The sequence below is a fragment of the Oryza glaberrima genome, chromosome 3 (genome assembly GCF_000147395.1).
Source record: "Oryza glaberrima chromosome 3, OglaRS2, whole genome shotgun sequence".
NCBI lineage: Eukaryota > Viridiplantae > Streptophyta > Magnoliopsida > Poales > Poaceae > Oryza > Oryza glaberrima.
The window spans coordinates 21,199,681-21,215,922 of NC_068328.1; the positions used below are offsets into that span (position 1 = coordinate 21,199,681).

The window sequence follows — 16,242 nt, forward strand, 5'->3', positions numbered from 1 at the left end:
TTGACGAAGGGGGCGTGCGGTGGCTTCGTGGTTGAGCGGTGGAGTTGGGCTCGCCTCAACGGGGAGTAGGAAACCGGCGAGTTTCCGAACCTCGGTGAAAAATCTATTGTTTCCTTGTCTCATTTGATTGTCGCATTTACATTTGTGCAATTTACATTTCTAGAGACATACTTGAGATCATATCACCCTAGGATTGTTAAACATTGATATAGGAGTGTGATTTACTTTCCTAGAGATATAATTGAGCCACTATCACCCTAGGTTTGCAAAACATAACTTAGTTGCTTAGTTAGAGTTGACCCTCACCAAGCCTAGCAATTTAGGTTAGTTTTGATTAGGTGTCATTTAGTTTTAAATCGCCTATTCACCCCCCTCTAGTCGACATCTCGATCCTACATCCGCAGCCACCAACCCCCAGTGGCAAACGGATTACCAGTAATCCTTTTCTTTAGTGAGGGTGAACAGATTCAACTGAGCCTAAGGAATATGCGCAGGGGCAATTTGGTCCGGTCGCGTCAAAATGTGGGCCTGCTCAAGCCTAGTCAGCACGAATATAATAAACAAATGGGTGCGGTGTCCTCTGGCAAATAGCCATGTTTTGAGAGTGCCTTGCCCCAAAACTCACTTTGTGCGGTGTTCTGGAGCTAATTCCACGAAGTCGCGATGTCTTGTAGTAAAATTTGCCTTTTTAATAGATGACGTTGTTGACTTTTGAAATGATGTTTGACTATTCGTCTTATTTAAAAACTTAGTGTAAAAATGCTAAAATATACCCCCTCCGTCCCAAAAAAAAAAACTCAACTTGACCCCTCCTAGGACAGTGAAGTCGTGATGTCCTTTATCCAGATTCGTTGTGCTAGGAGGGGTCACATCCCCTTCTAGGTTGAGTTTTTATTGGGACGGAGGGAGCAAGTCATACTTAAAGTTTATTTAATGGTAAAACATGCCACAACAAAATAGGTAACATTTATAAAATATTTTGAGTAAGACGAATAGTCAAATATCAACAATGTTATCTATTTAAAAAAAATAGGAGTACTAAACAACACCGCACAAGATCGTAAAAGATAATTTTGTTGCACAATATAATTTTGAAGCTCATGGGTCACTTACGAGATGCCGCTGGCCATCTCTGCGTGCCCCAGCCTAGCCCACCACCCCTGCCGCGGCCGCGGCCGCCGACGAAGCCCGAGAGCCTACCTGCGGAGATGGACTCCGAGCCCGAGCTCAAGGCGCCGCCTTCGCCTCCACTTCTTGCCCTGCCACAGCCACAAGCGGATGGTGCAGCGAGGCCGTGAAACCTGCGACAACGGACGCGGCGGCGCCCAGCCGCCTACATGTCGTGGGCTATAGCGGTGCCCGTGCCATCCTCGTCCCGACGCCAGAAGCGCGCGGCGTTCTTGGTGGCGCTCACCCCGGAGGAGATCGAGGAGGACATCTATGCGCCGCCGTCCCCCCCGCTCCCATCAGCGCCGCCGTCCTCCTCCCCGAGTTGCCGCCGTTCCCCTCCCTCCCGTCCGCGCCGCTGTCCTCCTTCCCATCGCGCGCTCACCTCCAGCACGGCGGCTCGGCGAGTGGAGCGGAGGCTGATGGAGAAGGAGATGGAGGCGCGGCTGTGGAGCTCGCGGTGCAGCGGCCGCCAGAGAGAAAAAAAAAGGGAAGAAGGGAGAAAAAAAAGGAGGAGAAGGGAGAGAAAAAGAAGGAAGAAGGGAGAAAAAAATAAAAAATTTCTATGTCATCATCCACGTGGCGTGCCACGTAAGACTACGGCCAAACAAGACTTTGGATCAGGTTGATACAATAAACCAAGTTTAGAGATCTCAATGTGCGTTTTATAAATTCATGGACCTAACTAAAACCTCACGGCAAGTTTAAGAACCGCTGGTTTTACTCTTTCAAATTCATTTTAGCTACCACTAATAAATCATGTACTAACCATCGCTCTGTACCCTCACAATCGAACTCAGCCTACGAATTGCTTTCTCGGCTTCCACGACGATCTGTGACGGGAAGAGGGTGCCAGGGATCCTGTGCTGTTGTCGACGAAGATGAGGTCGAAGGCGTCGTCCATCAAGAGGAGTTGGAAGGAGCCGATGGCATGGTCGGTTCCCTTGAACCGGTCAAAGAAGAAGATGTAGCAGAGGAGCAGTGGTGTTCTTTTCTCCAAAACATGAAGATGAAGATTAAGTTTTTTACGTAAAATGAGGTGGTATTAAAGTATGATTGATTGAGTTTTAATTATTATAAACTTAAAAAATAGATTAATATGATATTTTAGAGCAATTTTCATATAAAAAGTTTTCACACAAAACACAACATTTAGCAGTTTGAAAAAGAATGTGCTATGAAAATCTAAAATTTCATCCAACTCTTATTGGAGAAATGAACGGAGGAGAGAGGGAGAGGGGAAGGGGGGGGGCTGGTAGTGATGAAATATAGGTCCTTCCCGCTATAATTTTTGTAAGGCACCCGCTACCATATAGGCCTCCTCAATTTTTTTTTATTTTGTGTGTTTTATTCCGTGCAAAAAAAAATGCCATATCTATGCCATATAGGACGAAGACCAAGTCAAACGTACCACATAAACACTACGTTAGATAAATCCGCCTTCTAAACCGTCTAGGATTTGATTTACATTGATTTTGATAGTTGGTGGATATTATATATCTGATGTTGCGGTTGGGGCACTAAATAAAACTCAACTCATAATTGAGGGACCTAATACTTTTTCTAAAAAACTTTCTGATTAGAATGCCACGTCAGTGAAACCAGGTATTTATACTGCTACGGGACCTAAATTACATGGTTTTGTATAGTTTATGGGTGAAGATTTCTGATATTAAGGATAAGGGATGCCAAATAAACTCGGTGTAAAGTTTTATTTTCGGGGGAAAACTCGGTGTAAAGTTGAGGGACGGCGGATGAACTTATTCCTTTTCCTCCTGTTATCCAGGCTCGTGCGAGCTCATCAGGCATTCAGGCCTGGTTTGCCGGCCATATATTATAACCCAATCCAAAAAAGGAAAAAGTATACTTTGACTCCCTCAACTATCGTCCGAATATGATTCATGTCATCCAACCACAAAACCGGGTATATCGATTCCTCAAACTATTAAAACCGGTGCAATCAATGTCCCTTGGTGGTTTTAAAGGTGGTTTTGGCTTACGTCACCTACATGATGGTCTTAACCGAGTTTTTGTCCAATGTGGCGCTTACGTGGCATTAGAAAAAAAAATAAAAATTAAAAAAAAGTGTGACCCATATGTCATTCGCAAAAAAAAAGTATCGTGGGACCCACATTGCATCCTCCCTCTCCTTCCCTTCTTTTTCTCTCCCTAATCTCTCTCTCAGCTATCGGAACATGAGGAGACGGCGGCGGCGTCGGCTGGAAGTGGCGGCAGTGGCTTTGGGGACAACAGTAGGGAGTGGTGACGGCGTCTGGTGGTGGTGCACGCACCCGTCCAAACCCAGGCGACGTCTGCGCGGTGGGGATGAGGAGGAGAAGGCGGAAGAGGTTGTTTGCGGGGAGGATGCGGTGGAGGTGGACGACGTGCTTCAGGGAGGAGCTCATGCTTCAGCCGCTCCCGACCGCCGCCGCCGCCGCTCCCCACTGTCGTCCTCGCCGCCGCTCCGGCCAAGGTGAAGAGAAAGCCTGGGGGGGGGGGGGAGGAGCGGAGGAGGGGGGAGAGATATGGGAGAGAGAGGGGGAGGAAGAAACTTTTTTTTTTTTGGTGAATGACATATGAGTCCTACATTTTTTTTTGTTTTTATTCTAATGCCACGTAAGCGCCACGTAGGGCATACTTGGTCAAGACCGTCAGTCCGTCACGTCAGCCAAAACCACCGAGATATTGTTTATACCGGTTTTGATAGTTGGAGGAGTCGAAAACCGGTTGGAGGACATGAATCATACTCGGGCGATAGTTGAGGGACTCAAATTATACTTTTTTCCATCCAAAAATGGGCGGGGCCTAGACGGGCTTTCCTGGGCCCTGTGGCTCCATGTTGGTCTACCCAACCCAACCACCCACTGACCCACAGTCCCACACCGCCGGAGAAGAAGACCAGCGACGCGAGGCGAGGCTCTCGGAGGAGTACTATCACCACCCACCGCCGGCGGGGAGGAAGCAGATCATGGAGGATTTCTACGTCACCATCCCGTATGGCGCCGCGGTCCTCGTCGGGGGCGTCGCCGGCTACCTCAAGCGCGGGAGCAAGGCATCGCTGGCCGCGGGCGGCGGGTTCGGCGGCGCGCTCCTCCTCGCCGGCGCGCTGAGCGCCAGGGCCTTCGCGCGCGGCCACCCCAGCGGCTCCCTCTTCGCCGCCGTCCTCCAGACTGGTCCGTTTCTGCTAGTTTTGCTACAGTGCTACTCCCCCCCATCCTCCATCCATCCCCTCCGTTTTATTGTTTTGCTCATTTCGACATGGATTTAGTACCGATTATGTATGCCATGCTCGTAAATTTCTTGCGTTTTTAGTGAATCTAACAAGAATCTGGACCTTTAGGGGAATTGATGCTGTTGACTGACACTGGAATTGAACTGCGAGAACCTGCACAATTACATACGTGGTGGTTGTTTAACCTTTATTGTATTTAAAGAAACTTGCTATTGCTGGGAATGGATGCATCTTACATTTATGTTTGAATTTTAGCAAGATTTAGGATGTAGATTGATGAAAATGTTTGAAATGTAGGTTCCTTTTTTTGAGGAAACAAATTCAGCATGCCCAAATTCGCATTATTTTTCAGTTTAGAATATAATAAGTTAACAAGAAACAATTGCAGTTCCAAAGGGTGAACCTCCACGCAGTTTTCTATTCTTTTATTATGTTGTTCACTGAATAAAAGTTCTCCCACAAGCTCTTTTCGCAATTATCAGGAGCAATTGATTTATTTACAATAAAGAAAATGACTTCTTGGAAGCTTTGGCATAGTATTTTAGAAAAGTAATTTCTTTTAGAATGTAGGGGTTGGCTAGCTCTTTGTTGAATTCTGATAAAGAGGTTCAAAGTACAGCATGATCATAAACTTGGGTTACAGATAAACATGCAGCATTTTTTTTTCTTTGCAAGGGAAACATACAGTGTTTTGGAAATGAACAATCCTGATCTTCACACCAACAATACTAAGTCCCTTGTCATGACCCGAGGCCATGACGGGATAAACACCACCGGGAATATAGCCGGGCGGCGTCGGCTCCTGGAGAATGGATGTAGATTTAGGCTAGGGAGAAGAACATTGTTGAGAGGGAGAGATTAGACTAATTGATATTCATTGCTTGCCTGATAATAGACACAATGTACAACTTGACCCCTAAGTAAGAACCTAATCTTATATTATCTCTAACTAACTAATAATCTTCTTATCTTATCTCTAACTAACTAATAATCTTATCTCTTAACTTAATTGGTATGCGCTACCTATAGGCCTTGGCCTACGGCCCAATGCCCATGACATCCATGCTAAGAGAAATAAAATGAATCTTGTGGTGGATTGTGTATTGCTTCAAAACAGCACAGCAGCATAGGATAATGCCTTTCAGAAAGTCCTCGCAAATTTCAACAAACCTGAACATATAACATTATTTTGTTTTGGCATGTCATGTTGTCTTCCTCCTGAAAATCAGTACAACTCCAGGGCTATCTGTACCAGTTCCGCTAGCAAATGCAACTAATTGTATATATCAACATGGACTTCATATGATAATTTATGCACATATCCTAATCTGATGTTTTGGACCATCTTCGATGAAGTGGAATTCTTGTTTGTTTTTTCTTGTTAAGAATTTATCTTATAAGCTTTATTTTTGAACAGTTTGTGCTGTAGCATTAACTGTCGTTATGGGAATAAGATACATCAAAACAAGAAAGGTAATGCCAGCTGGAATAATTGCTGCCGTCAGGTATTCTCTCTCTCTCTCTCTCTCTCTCATGTTATTGTGTCCCTTTTGTCAGGTTCTAAATTTGCTATGCTTTAATAAAATCCTTCTGTAGTTCTGTACTGATATTTCATTGTGCCTTTCATAGCCTATATTAACCATAGCCATTGTCAGCAAAGTGTAGTTATATGTGCTATATGTTAAACAATATTACTAACTAGCCCTTTGGCTTTGATTCTCAGAAGTATTTTTTCCTTTGTGCATGGAGCCCACAACCACTACACATATTTGAGAATACTTCACCTAGTCAAGTCTTTCTTTCCTTCTTTCATATACTAGATAATAGATACTACTCCATGATATCTTATTCCCATCCTTGGTGCCTTGGTTGTTGCCTTGCTGTTCTGTGCACTCTAATTTAAATATATATAGATGACGCCTTAACATGGTCTATACATGTCTTTGCAGTGCACTTGTACTGATATTCTACATCTACAAGATATCAAATGGTGGCAATAAGGTTTATGTCCCAGTGAGCGCGGAGTGATACTGGAGGCGAGGGTATTATGGTGCATTCTCTGGATAATTCTGAATCGATCCATCTGTTCTGCTAATTTGTTGCATACCTGTATTCTGCCATCCCAGTGATGAGAACATCGTTCTGCATAATGTGAATTATGAATGACCCATGAAAAATCGAAAAATCTCGGCAGTTCAGACACTGGTTCAGCTAAGATACCAAATTCTTCTGCGATTGTGACATATGTTCCGCTTGTATCGTGTGAAAACTATATTGTCATTGTACTGCACATCTTATAATGCGGCCTTGATACAGTGATTGCTTATTAGTCATTACTAGGAACTAATTTGGGATGATTTGGTTTGTTTCAAAAATTTTTTGGGACGATTGGCTCGTTCAAAAACAAGGTGGGATGATTGATGTATCTATGATTGGATAATCTGCAGTTCCATTATGCAGAGTTCACAAAAATGATTCAGAAAGTGTCTCATTATTCAGAAAATGCAGAGTCCCATTTCTTACCCCTCCAACGCGGAGTAGTTTCCTGTCATATGTTTATATGCTACTCTGTTAAGTTAGGCTGGGGTTGAAACTAAAACCACAGCTCATCATTTGTTTTAAGATAAGCCCTGCTTTTCAGAAAGCAACAGTTAATCCATGACCAGACGCTCTGCACTCTCTTCTGTTCTCTGTTGCCTTGCCTAGCTATGCCATTGCTTGCAGATTTGCAACAGAAATTATAGTGAGCATGACAAATGATTATTAATTCAGTAAGTACTACTAGTACCAAGTTTGCTACTGTCGTGATCATGCAACCCAATCATCTCATCTCGTTATTGTGAAGTAAATTCTCTGAAGATTTGTTAAGCTGCATTGCCTTTTTCTGCTACCACTTGGTTGTCGTCGATCGCTGCCTCTTGTCTTGCCCTCCGCCGCGTCCTCTCACGGAGGAACTCCACGAGGCCCCGGAGCGCGGCGTTGGCGTCCTCGCTGCGCAGCAGCATCTCCGACACCTCGGCCGGCGTCACCTCCACGCCGGCGAGCAGCTGCCGTATCTCCGGGAACAGCGGGTGGTCGCCGACGAGGAAGTAGTTGTGCGCGAGCGTCTTGAACGCCTCCCAGCCGCAGTAGCCCATGTAGACGTGCATGTCCATCCGCCCCGGCCGGAGCAGCGCCGGATCGAGGCGCTCCTTGTAGTTTGTGGTGAAGACGATGACGCGCTCCTCGCCGCTCGTGGACCACAGCCCGTCGATGAAGTTGAGCAGCCCGGACAGCGTCAGCTTCTGCTGCTGGAGATCTCCCGCGCGGCGCGCTCTGGGCGGCGCGCCGACGGCGTCGTCGGAGTCCGACGAGGAGAAGTCGAAGTCCTCGGCCTGGTCGAGCGCCGCCGTGGTGATCTTGTGGGCTTCTCTTGGGTTGGCGTCGAAGCAGCAGTCGATGTCCTCGATGACAAGGATGGATTTGTTGGGCATGCTGATGAGCAGGCGCTGCAGCGCGGCGTTGACGCGCACCTCGGAGAGGTCGAGGTCGTAGAGGTTGAAGCGGAGGTAGTTGGCCATGGCGGCGACGAGGCTGGACTTGCCGGTGCCGGGCGGGCCGTGGAGGAGGTACCCGCGTTTCCACGCCTTGCCGATGCGGCGGTAGTACTCCTTCCGCTTCAGGAAGCGGTCGAGGTCGTCGACGATGGACTTCTTGAGGTCGGGTTCCATGGCGATCGTGTCGAACGTCGCCGGGTGGTGGTGGTTGAAGCCGTGCCACGAGCGCACCTCGTTCATGAAGATCCTGAGCACGCGCTCCCGCCGCTGGAGCTGCTCCGCCGTGGCCATGACGAAGGGGACGTAGCGCTCGAGCGCCGTGTCGGTGTGCTCGGCGTCGAAGCTGAGCTCGAGGGACTCGCGCGGGGCGCGGTGACCGCGGTCACCACCACCCTTGCCGCCCCTCTTGCCGTCGTCGCCGCCTCCGGTCTCCATGGACGTCCACCTGAACTCGACGCCGTCGAACACATCGGTGGTGGAGTCCCCGGGCTCCAAGCACAGCAGTGTGGTCCAGCTGCTGCTCCCGTCGGCCTCCTTGCAGCGTGAGCGCGCGAGGCTGAGCCGCCGCAGGGCGCGCGGGTCGATCTTGGTGGCGAGGTACGCGCGCGCCGCCTCGAACAGCTGGTTCTCGCTGTACCCGCCGTCGAGCTGCCGCCGGATCACCACCGTGTGCCGCTCCTTCTCCGACGCGCCGAGCCGCGCACGAACGAACGCCGCGCCCCACCGCGCCGCGGCGCGGAGCTCGTCGGGGAGCAGCTCCCGCGCCATAGACCGCGCCAGCACGGCGTACGCCGCCACCGACGCCGCCGTCGCCAGCGCCTTCTTGTATGCGTCAAGCACCCTCCCGTGCTGCGCCCCTGCAGCCGGCGCCGGCGCCGACGCCGCCGCCGCCGCGGCGGCCAGTGGCAAGTGATCCATGGCTGGCAGCTGGCTACCTCACCCACAAACACAAGACGCCCAAGGCAAATGTCACGTCCATTTTATGGCACAAACAAGTGTGGTTTCCTGGAAATTTCCAAAAACAGGGTGATTTTGTCGTTTGTTTTTGTTTGTTTGCTTGACCTCATCAAGTCTCGTCGGATCGAATTGACTTAGGCCATTCACAGTGCAAGCACCGGTCCCAGTAATTTAGTCCAAAAGAAAGCCCCAAAGACACTCATTCCCACAGTGCATGTATCCTATTTTGCGTGACCTAACTTGATGGAGATACTGTGCAAGGGAATAAACCTCACAACGCGCGTGACCCGGTTTTAAAGACACGGGCGAGTGAAGGAAATCTATTCCTTCACCTACCCTTGTTCCCGTCGTCCTCCTCGCCTCCCACGCCGCTCCTCGCCTCCTAGCCTCCCACGCCGCTCCCCTCCAAGTCCGCCGCCGCGCCTCCTCCCAGTCCGCCGCCGCGCCGGTCCGCCGCTGCGCCTCCTCCTGGTCCGCCGCCGCACCTCTCCCGACGGTGGGAGCGGCGGGGGCGGCGGAGGAGGAGGGAAAGGCTGCTGCTCCGGCGTCCTCCTCGCCTCCCGTCGTCCTAGTCACCTCCCTCGTCGCGCCTCCTTCTCCGACTGCTGCGGTGGCGAGACGCCTCCACCGCGGTGACCTCACCGAGGGAGATCCCGAACAGCCGCCGCCGCCGCCACGAGGAGGAGGAGCGGGTTCGCCGGTCGTCGTGGCGACAGCGGTGGCGGTGGATCTATCCGCCGCACCTCCCCTCTCCCTCTCCCACTCCCTTACTTCACCGCGTCGCAGCTGCAGCGGCTCGGCGTCGGCGGAGCCGCAAGCGCCCGTGGAGGAGCCACGCGGCACCGGCGACGCGGGGAGCGCGGCAGCCGCCGCCGCCGCCAATGCTTGGCGGCACGCAGACGCCGGCCGCCGGTTCTTGGCTCGTCCGGATCCGAGTTGTGGTGGCGGTCGTCGACGCGGGCCCCGGATTCGCCACCGGATTTGCGGGTCGTGGCGGCGGATGTGGTGGCCGCGGCGGAAGCGGACGGCGCGACGCCGACGGGAAGCCGCGGTGAGGAGGAAGCTGGCGCGTGGCGGCGAGATTATTGATTGTTGTTTTTTTTGCATGTGAGATGTGTTGTTTCTTGGTGATTCCTCTTCTGTTTCTTGGCATGGATCGTGTAATTTTTTCTGCGTTCTTGCTTGGGGTGTTTCGGTGGCGGGAAGAATCGTGGGAAAATTGGGGTTTTCTTCACTTGATGCGGCGCGAGGGGACGGCGTGGGCAAGAACCACACCCCACAGCGCGCGCACCTCGCTTCTTCCTCTCCTTCTCGCGCCCTCGTTTTGGCTTGGTTTCGCGTGGCTCTGCTTGGGGGCGAGGAGCTCTGCTAGGGGGCGATTCCTTCTGCCACGTATGCTTCAATCCGAGCTGGCACCGTGTAGCACCGCTCCAGCTAGGAGCACTGTGAGAGGCCTTAGCAACGAGTCGAGTCATGCAGCTGATGCTGCCATGGACCTCGATTGGATTGATTTCACTCGAGAAAGAAGTTGGCATGTGAAAAAGGAGAGGGGGTGTTTACATCTATGGAAGTTTTGGCATTTCATATCGGGTATTATATAGGTTGTTGTATAGGGTGTTTGGACACTAATAAAAAAGTAATTACATAATCCATCAGTAAACCACTAGACGAATTTATAAAGCCTAATTAATCCGTCATTAGCAAATGTTTACGAATTTATAAAGCCTAATTAATCCGTCATTAGCAAATGTTTATGAATTTATAAAGCCTAATTAATCCGTCATTAGCAAATGTTTACTGTAGCACCATATTGTCAAATCATGGAGCAATTAGGTTTAAAAGATTCGTCTCGTAAATTAGTCACAATATGTGTAATTAGTTATTTTTTAACCTATATTTAATACTTTATGCAGCATTTTAAACGTTTGATGTGATCGGATGTAAAGTTTTTCTGTGGTAAATAAACATGGCCTGTTTGACGCGGATGCGGCACAAGTGACAGTGGATGATCGATCGAATCACGGCATTAGGGGACCGACAAATGACTATTATTATTGGATGAAACTATACGGCAAAGGCCGTGGTACCGATCACTTAATCCACTGTGATTAAAAAAACCCAGCAAACTATTACCCGTGGCTTGTTTCTATTAGGCGGCCCTGTTTGTGAACACTGTGTGCACTGTGCAGTGGGAAGGTAAAGTGCACCTTTTTCTCGCATGTTGTTTCTCTTGTCGTCTGCTTTCGGCTAGGGATGAAAACGGGATGAGGATTTTCCTACCGCCTATCTAACCCAAAGCTTACGGGAAAAGCATGAGAGAAAAAATGGGATACCCGATATTATCCGAGTTTAAACTTGAATCTATAAAATAATATGGGTTAAGATACGAGAAGAATTGTATCCGCTCGTATAAAATCTATTATAAATTCACCTATAAACATAATCATCTATTATAAATTCACCAATAAACATAATAAAAGATTAGTTAATCACTATTTTTGTGTGCTCACACGTTATATTATATAATTATTTTTTTTAGTAATGTTTCATTCTATTATCTAAAACGAAATATCTATAAGTTAGATATATAAATAAATAACCGTTTCCGAATCTGATTCGAAGAAAATAATATGGGATATGATACGGGATGAGTAATAAGTTATCCGGCACTACATGTACTCGGTTCTGAATTTATCAGGAGATATGGGTTAGGATACGAGAATGATGTGATCCGACCGACCCGATCCATTTTCACCTCTATTTTCGGCTTGCTTTCTTTCTTTTTTTTTTCTGTGAGATGCTAATCAACAGGTGTCTGCGTAACTGCGTTCACATGAATGTTTTGTAACGTAGTACATTCTCGAATTTGGGCTGTGTTTAGATAAGAGGTGTAAAGTTTTAACGTGTCACATTAGATATACGGACACACATTTGAAGTATTAAACGTAGTCTAATAACAAAACAAATTACAGAATCCGCATGTAAACCGCGAGACGAATTTATTAAATCTAATTAATCCATCATTAGCAAATGTTTACCGTAGCACCATATTGTTAAATCATGGTGCAATTAGGCTTAAAAGATTCGTCTCGTAATTTACACGTAATATATGTAATTAGTTATTTTTTCGTCTATATTTAATAATCCATATATGTGTCAAATATTCGATGTGATAGGGTGTAAAATTTTACAATATCTAAACAGTGCCATGATCGTTTTAAATCAGTCTGCAGCCCGTCTAAAAATGTAGAAATACATGGGCTTGCGATTCATTACTCACTTGATGTAAATTGCATATTGGTCCATGTTTTTTAACCATGGTTTCACATTGGACCACCATTAACTGAATGCTTTCACTTTACACCAGATTTTATTACCAAAATGTATCACTTTGGACCAGTGGCCCACTTGCCAGTGTGGCTGAGGGAAAAAAAAAAGGAAACTTCTCGGTTGGGAAGGAACCAGCGAGTCCGCTGACTCATCTCCTACCACACCGTCGATCTCTTTCCAACTTCACCCAACCATCTCATGGCGGTGTGGGCAGAGATCACGCTAAAGCCTTGGGGGCAACATGGGGAGCTTGGGACTGGAAAGACTCGTGTGGAGGTCGATGTTAGGCGACGTGAGCAAAGAGGAGCTCGTGTACGTCCAGGTACAGCAGAAGTCGAGTCACGGAGGCGACGGCGGTGGAGAGGAGCTTGAGCTCCGGGATGGCGCGCGGGCATCGGAGTAGCCGTGGAGATCGAGGTTGAGCCGGGACAGCAGAGAGGAGCTTGAGCCCAAGTACGACGTGCTAGTGCTACTGAATATCGAGGTCAAGCGAGGTGCGACGACGGCGGAGAGGAGCTCTAGCTCGGGGACGACGTGCAGGCGTAGGTGAAGAACGAAGTCAAGCTAGCGAGGGCCGACGGCGGCGGAGAAGAGCTCGAGCTTGAGGACGGCACGCTGGGGCGACGGAGCCGCGTAGGTCAAGCTGGGGTGGTGGATAGGAGCTCGAGCTCAAGGACAGCGTGTGGGTGCTGCTGCCTGCTGGTGCCTGGAGGTCGACATCGAGCGGGGGGAGACACGACAGAGGTCAAGGCCGGGGGTGGCGCGCCGGCATGGGACTATGGGAGAGTTCGAGGTCAAGACGGGGCATGACGACAGCGGAAATTGAAATCGAGACCGGGAAATGCGTGCGTGCGGGAACAGGCGGAAGTCGAGGTCGAGCCAGCGGACGACATCGGCGGAGATTGAAATCAAGCCAGGGAATGGCGTGCGAGTGCGGGCGGAAGTCGAGATCAAGCCACCGGACATCGAGCTTGAGCCTGAGACCGGCCGGCACGACGGGAACAAAAGTCGAGCTAGCGTGACACCGTGTTGGCGGAGGTTGACCCCGTGCTGGCTGGACTACGAGCTTGAGATGCGCGGGCGTCAGCTCTATTATATATGCTCGAGCTCTCTTATGCGTCGTGGTCTTTGTGGTCTACAGCCATCGATGAAAATAGTTGAAGATGATCAGATAGGGATGAGAGATTGGCTCTGAGAGACTGACTATGGGCCATACGCCCAAAGTGAAAGGTTTTGGTATAAAATCTGGCCTAAGGTGAAAACATTATATTAAGGGTAGCCCAAAGTGAAACCATAGTAAAAAAATATAGTCCAACATGTAATTTACTCTTTTTTTTATAAAGCATCAATCACTTTTACAGGCAACCCAGATTACTTAGCAGATAAGCCTCCTCTTTCTCCTGATCCCGGTTCGAATCACCCACTCTACCACGTGGCCCCGCTCTCCTCCCTCCGGGACCCCCGTGTGCCGCTGCCCTTCATCAGTGGTCATGCCCTCTCCCTTCCTTACTTCGGCTCCCATTAGATGGCCTAATCAGCTAAAGAAAAAACTAAATTTTAAATTTTCAAGCTTAATTTTGAGATATTTTCAACGTAGTTTCTTTTTTAAAATTGGCTTTAAGTTACCAAGAACATGTTTATAAAAATTTTATTTACAAATTCATTTTTATTTTCTAATAAGCCGTAGCGATGGAGACCTTCTTCGGGTCGCTGTTGTCGTCCATTTCCATCAACTTCAAGAGCCTTGCATCGATCGTCGCTTCTCAACCACATGGCTGATGGCTCTCCTCCTCCCATCTCAACACCAACCCTCCCACCATCCTCCTCTATCCATACGGCACTACCGGTCTTATGCTCTTAGCCTGTATTCGGTAACCTTTTTTAACCCATCTCTCTCGTTTTCCACGCGCACATTTATCAAACTGCTAAACAGTGTGTTTTTTTTAAAAAGTTTCTATACGAAAGTTGCTTAAAAAAATCAAATTAATTCATTTTTGAAAAAAAAACTAATACTTAATTAATTACGTGCTAATGGACCGCTCCGTTTTTCGTGCGTGCTGTTTCCGGTTGGGAACAAGGAATTGCGAACACAGCTTACAACAGCGTTGTTATCCCTCTAAAGCTACCCTAATCGTCCCCTTACCCCCTCCCACTGACTCCAACGCCGGATCGTTTATTCGTGAGTTCACAGTTGGAGTCTAGGGTCGTCGGTCAGCCGCCAGCCTACCACCATTGAGGACTCATGGAGAAGTTGCTGCCAATGTCGCTGACTCACTGGCGAAAGTCCCCCCCCCCCCCCCCCCCCAACACCCATGGCATGCTCTCTCTATCGCTCTCTTATGTCTCCCTGGACTAGAGATAGACGAAACCATCTGGCTACCGGATCAACAGCCGACGACTTTGAACAACCCACTGAGATTTAGGAAAACTTGAGTCTGATAGTAAAGATGGTATAGATATTTAAGGCCCCCTTCGATTCATATGATTAACAAATGAGTTTTTATAGAATTTAAATTCCTCTGGATTCATAAGAAAGGAATACAACTTCTCATAGGATTGTATTACTATGCTTTACATTTCATAGAAAAATAGCAAGAGGTATGTACTCTTTGTAATATTTCCTTTGTTTTTCCTATGACACTATCAAAGGGTTTGTTGGTATTTCTTAACGACAATACTAGAAATATAATTCCCAGCAATAACGTAGAAATACTTCTGGTATATTATGGTTACAGAGTTCATCCGCAAGCGCACGGATATATCATTGTAGCATTTCACCCAAGAGTATTCTAAGGGTATCGTTTTTATTTTATCTCGTGGAAAGATCATGTAGAGAGAACTCAAGTAATAATTTATATATTACTTGTGGTAATCATATTCTAAGCAGGGGTTAAGATAATTCAAGGGTAGAGTGACACACAAGCATTACTACTCATCCTCATAATAAATAATCTAAGCTAGGTGGAAAGAAAAGAGAAAGAGAATCTATTCCTATATTTCTAATATACATAGTATACATACATTTTAGTTAATTGATATACTAGCTAATACCCTCTATCCGATGCCCTCCTGGTACTTCGAGAAGCCACCCCTGACTGCCGAGTTCCTTACGACAGCCCGTCATGACCATCCAACTGGGGCTAAATACGGAGGAATACCCTCCCCAGGAAATTAACTTAGGATTATATATAGGCGCAGAGGAATACCCGTACTGAGCTGTCACCATCAGCGGTCCACCTCTCATCCGCAATATATAACCCCAAATAATGATATTCCGTAATCTAGACACCACGTCTAAACTACTAGATACTACTCTAATATCATCGTCATGACATAGAGTAATTGCATAAGCAAACATTATACCCGCACCAAAGCATCTCCCAGATAAACTAGCAGTATATTCAGTATAACAAGAACATAATGTAAAGTTAGTACTCATATACTCAGAAAGTATTTCAATACCAGAAATGTATATAGAAGAGTATTCTAATAAAAGTACAAAGCTTACAAAAGAGGAAAGAAAAGCTACTAGAGCCAGACCCGAAATCTTCCGAAGACTTCCGGACTCCTGATTCCTATTCTAATTCTATTCTACCAGCTAGATACTACTAAACTAAACTTAAGAGGAATGAGAGAGCTCTTACTTGAGGTGTGTGTTGAAGTGAAGAGAGTGAGCTCCTTATATAGAGGTAGGTATGACGGTTGTGGAAGGGAAATTGTCCGAAGTGCCCTCCAACCGTCATTGGGATGCAATCCTGGACATCCGCGTCAAAACCTGGATCCAACGGCGCCAGGATTGGTTCGGCCGAACCACCAGGTTCGGCCGAACCTGGGGCTGGCCCAATCCAGCCCAATTTCGGCTGGTGGCCTCCTCTATTGCTCCTCTCCGCGGACTTGTGAATTTTGGCCTAATTCATCGTGTCAATTCTTAGTTCTTGGCCCATTCATACATAAGTCTGGTCCTCGACATCGTCTGATTGATTTATCGTTGGTGTTTGATGTCGATTCTCCTTTACTTTA

At 47.7% G+C, this 16,242-nt stretch overlaps 2 protein-coding genes across 2 annotated transcripts; one reads left to right on the top strand and one right to left on the bottom strand.

The window, feature by feature from the left end:
• Window positions 1-4,023: 4,023 nt before the first annotated feature.
• LOC127765079 (protein FATTY ACID EXPORT 5-like) lies at window positions 4,024-6,609 on the top strand. Its single transcript, XM_052289882.1, has 3 exons — window positions 4,024-4,340; window positions 5,817-5,904; window positions 6,349-6,609. Exons 1-3 carry the CDS (start codon window positions 4,136-4,138, stop codon window positions 6,425-6,427), a joined length of 372 nt encoding a protein of 123 aa, XP_052145842.1. The 5' UTR covers window positions 4,024-4,135; the 3' UTR covers window positions 6,428-6,609.
• A 128-nt stretch (window positions 6,610-6,737) lies between these two features.
• LOC127765078 (AAA-ATPase At3g50940-like) lies at window positions 6,738-8,869 on the bottom strand. The gene has a single exon (XM_052289881.1). The coding sequence runs from the start codon at window positions 8,851-8,853 to the stop codon at window positions 7,264-7,266; it is 1,590 nt and encodes a 529-aa protein (XP_052145841.1). The 5' UTR covers window positions 8,854-8,869; the 3' UTR covers window positions 6,738-7,263.
• Between the last annotated feature and the right edge of the window lie 7,373 nt (window positions 8,870-16,242).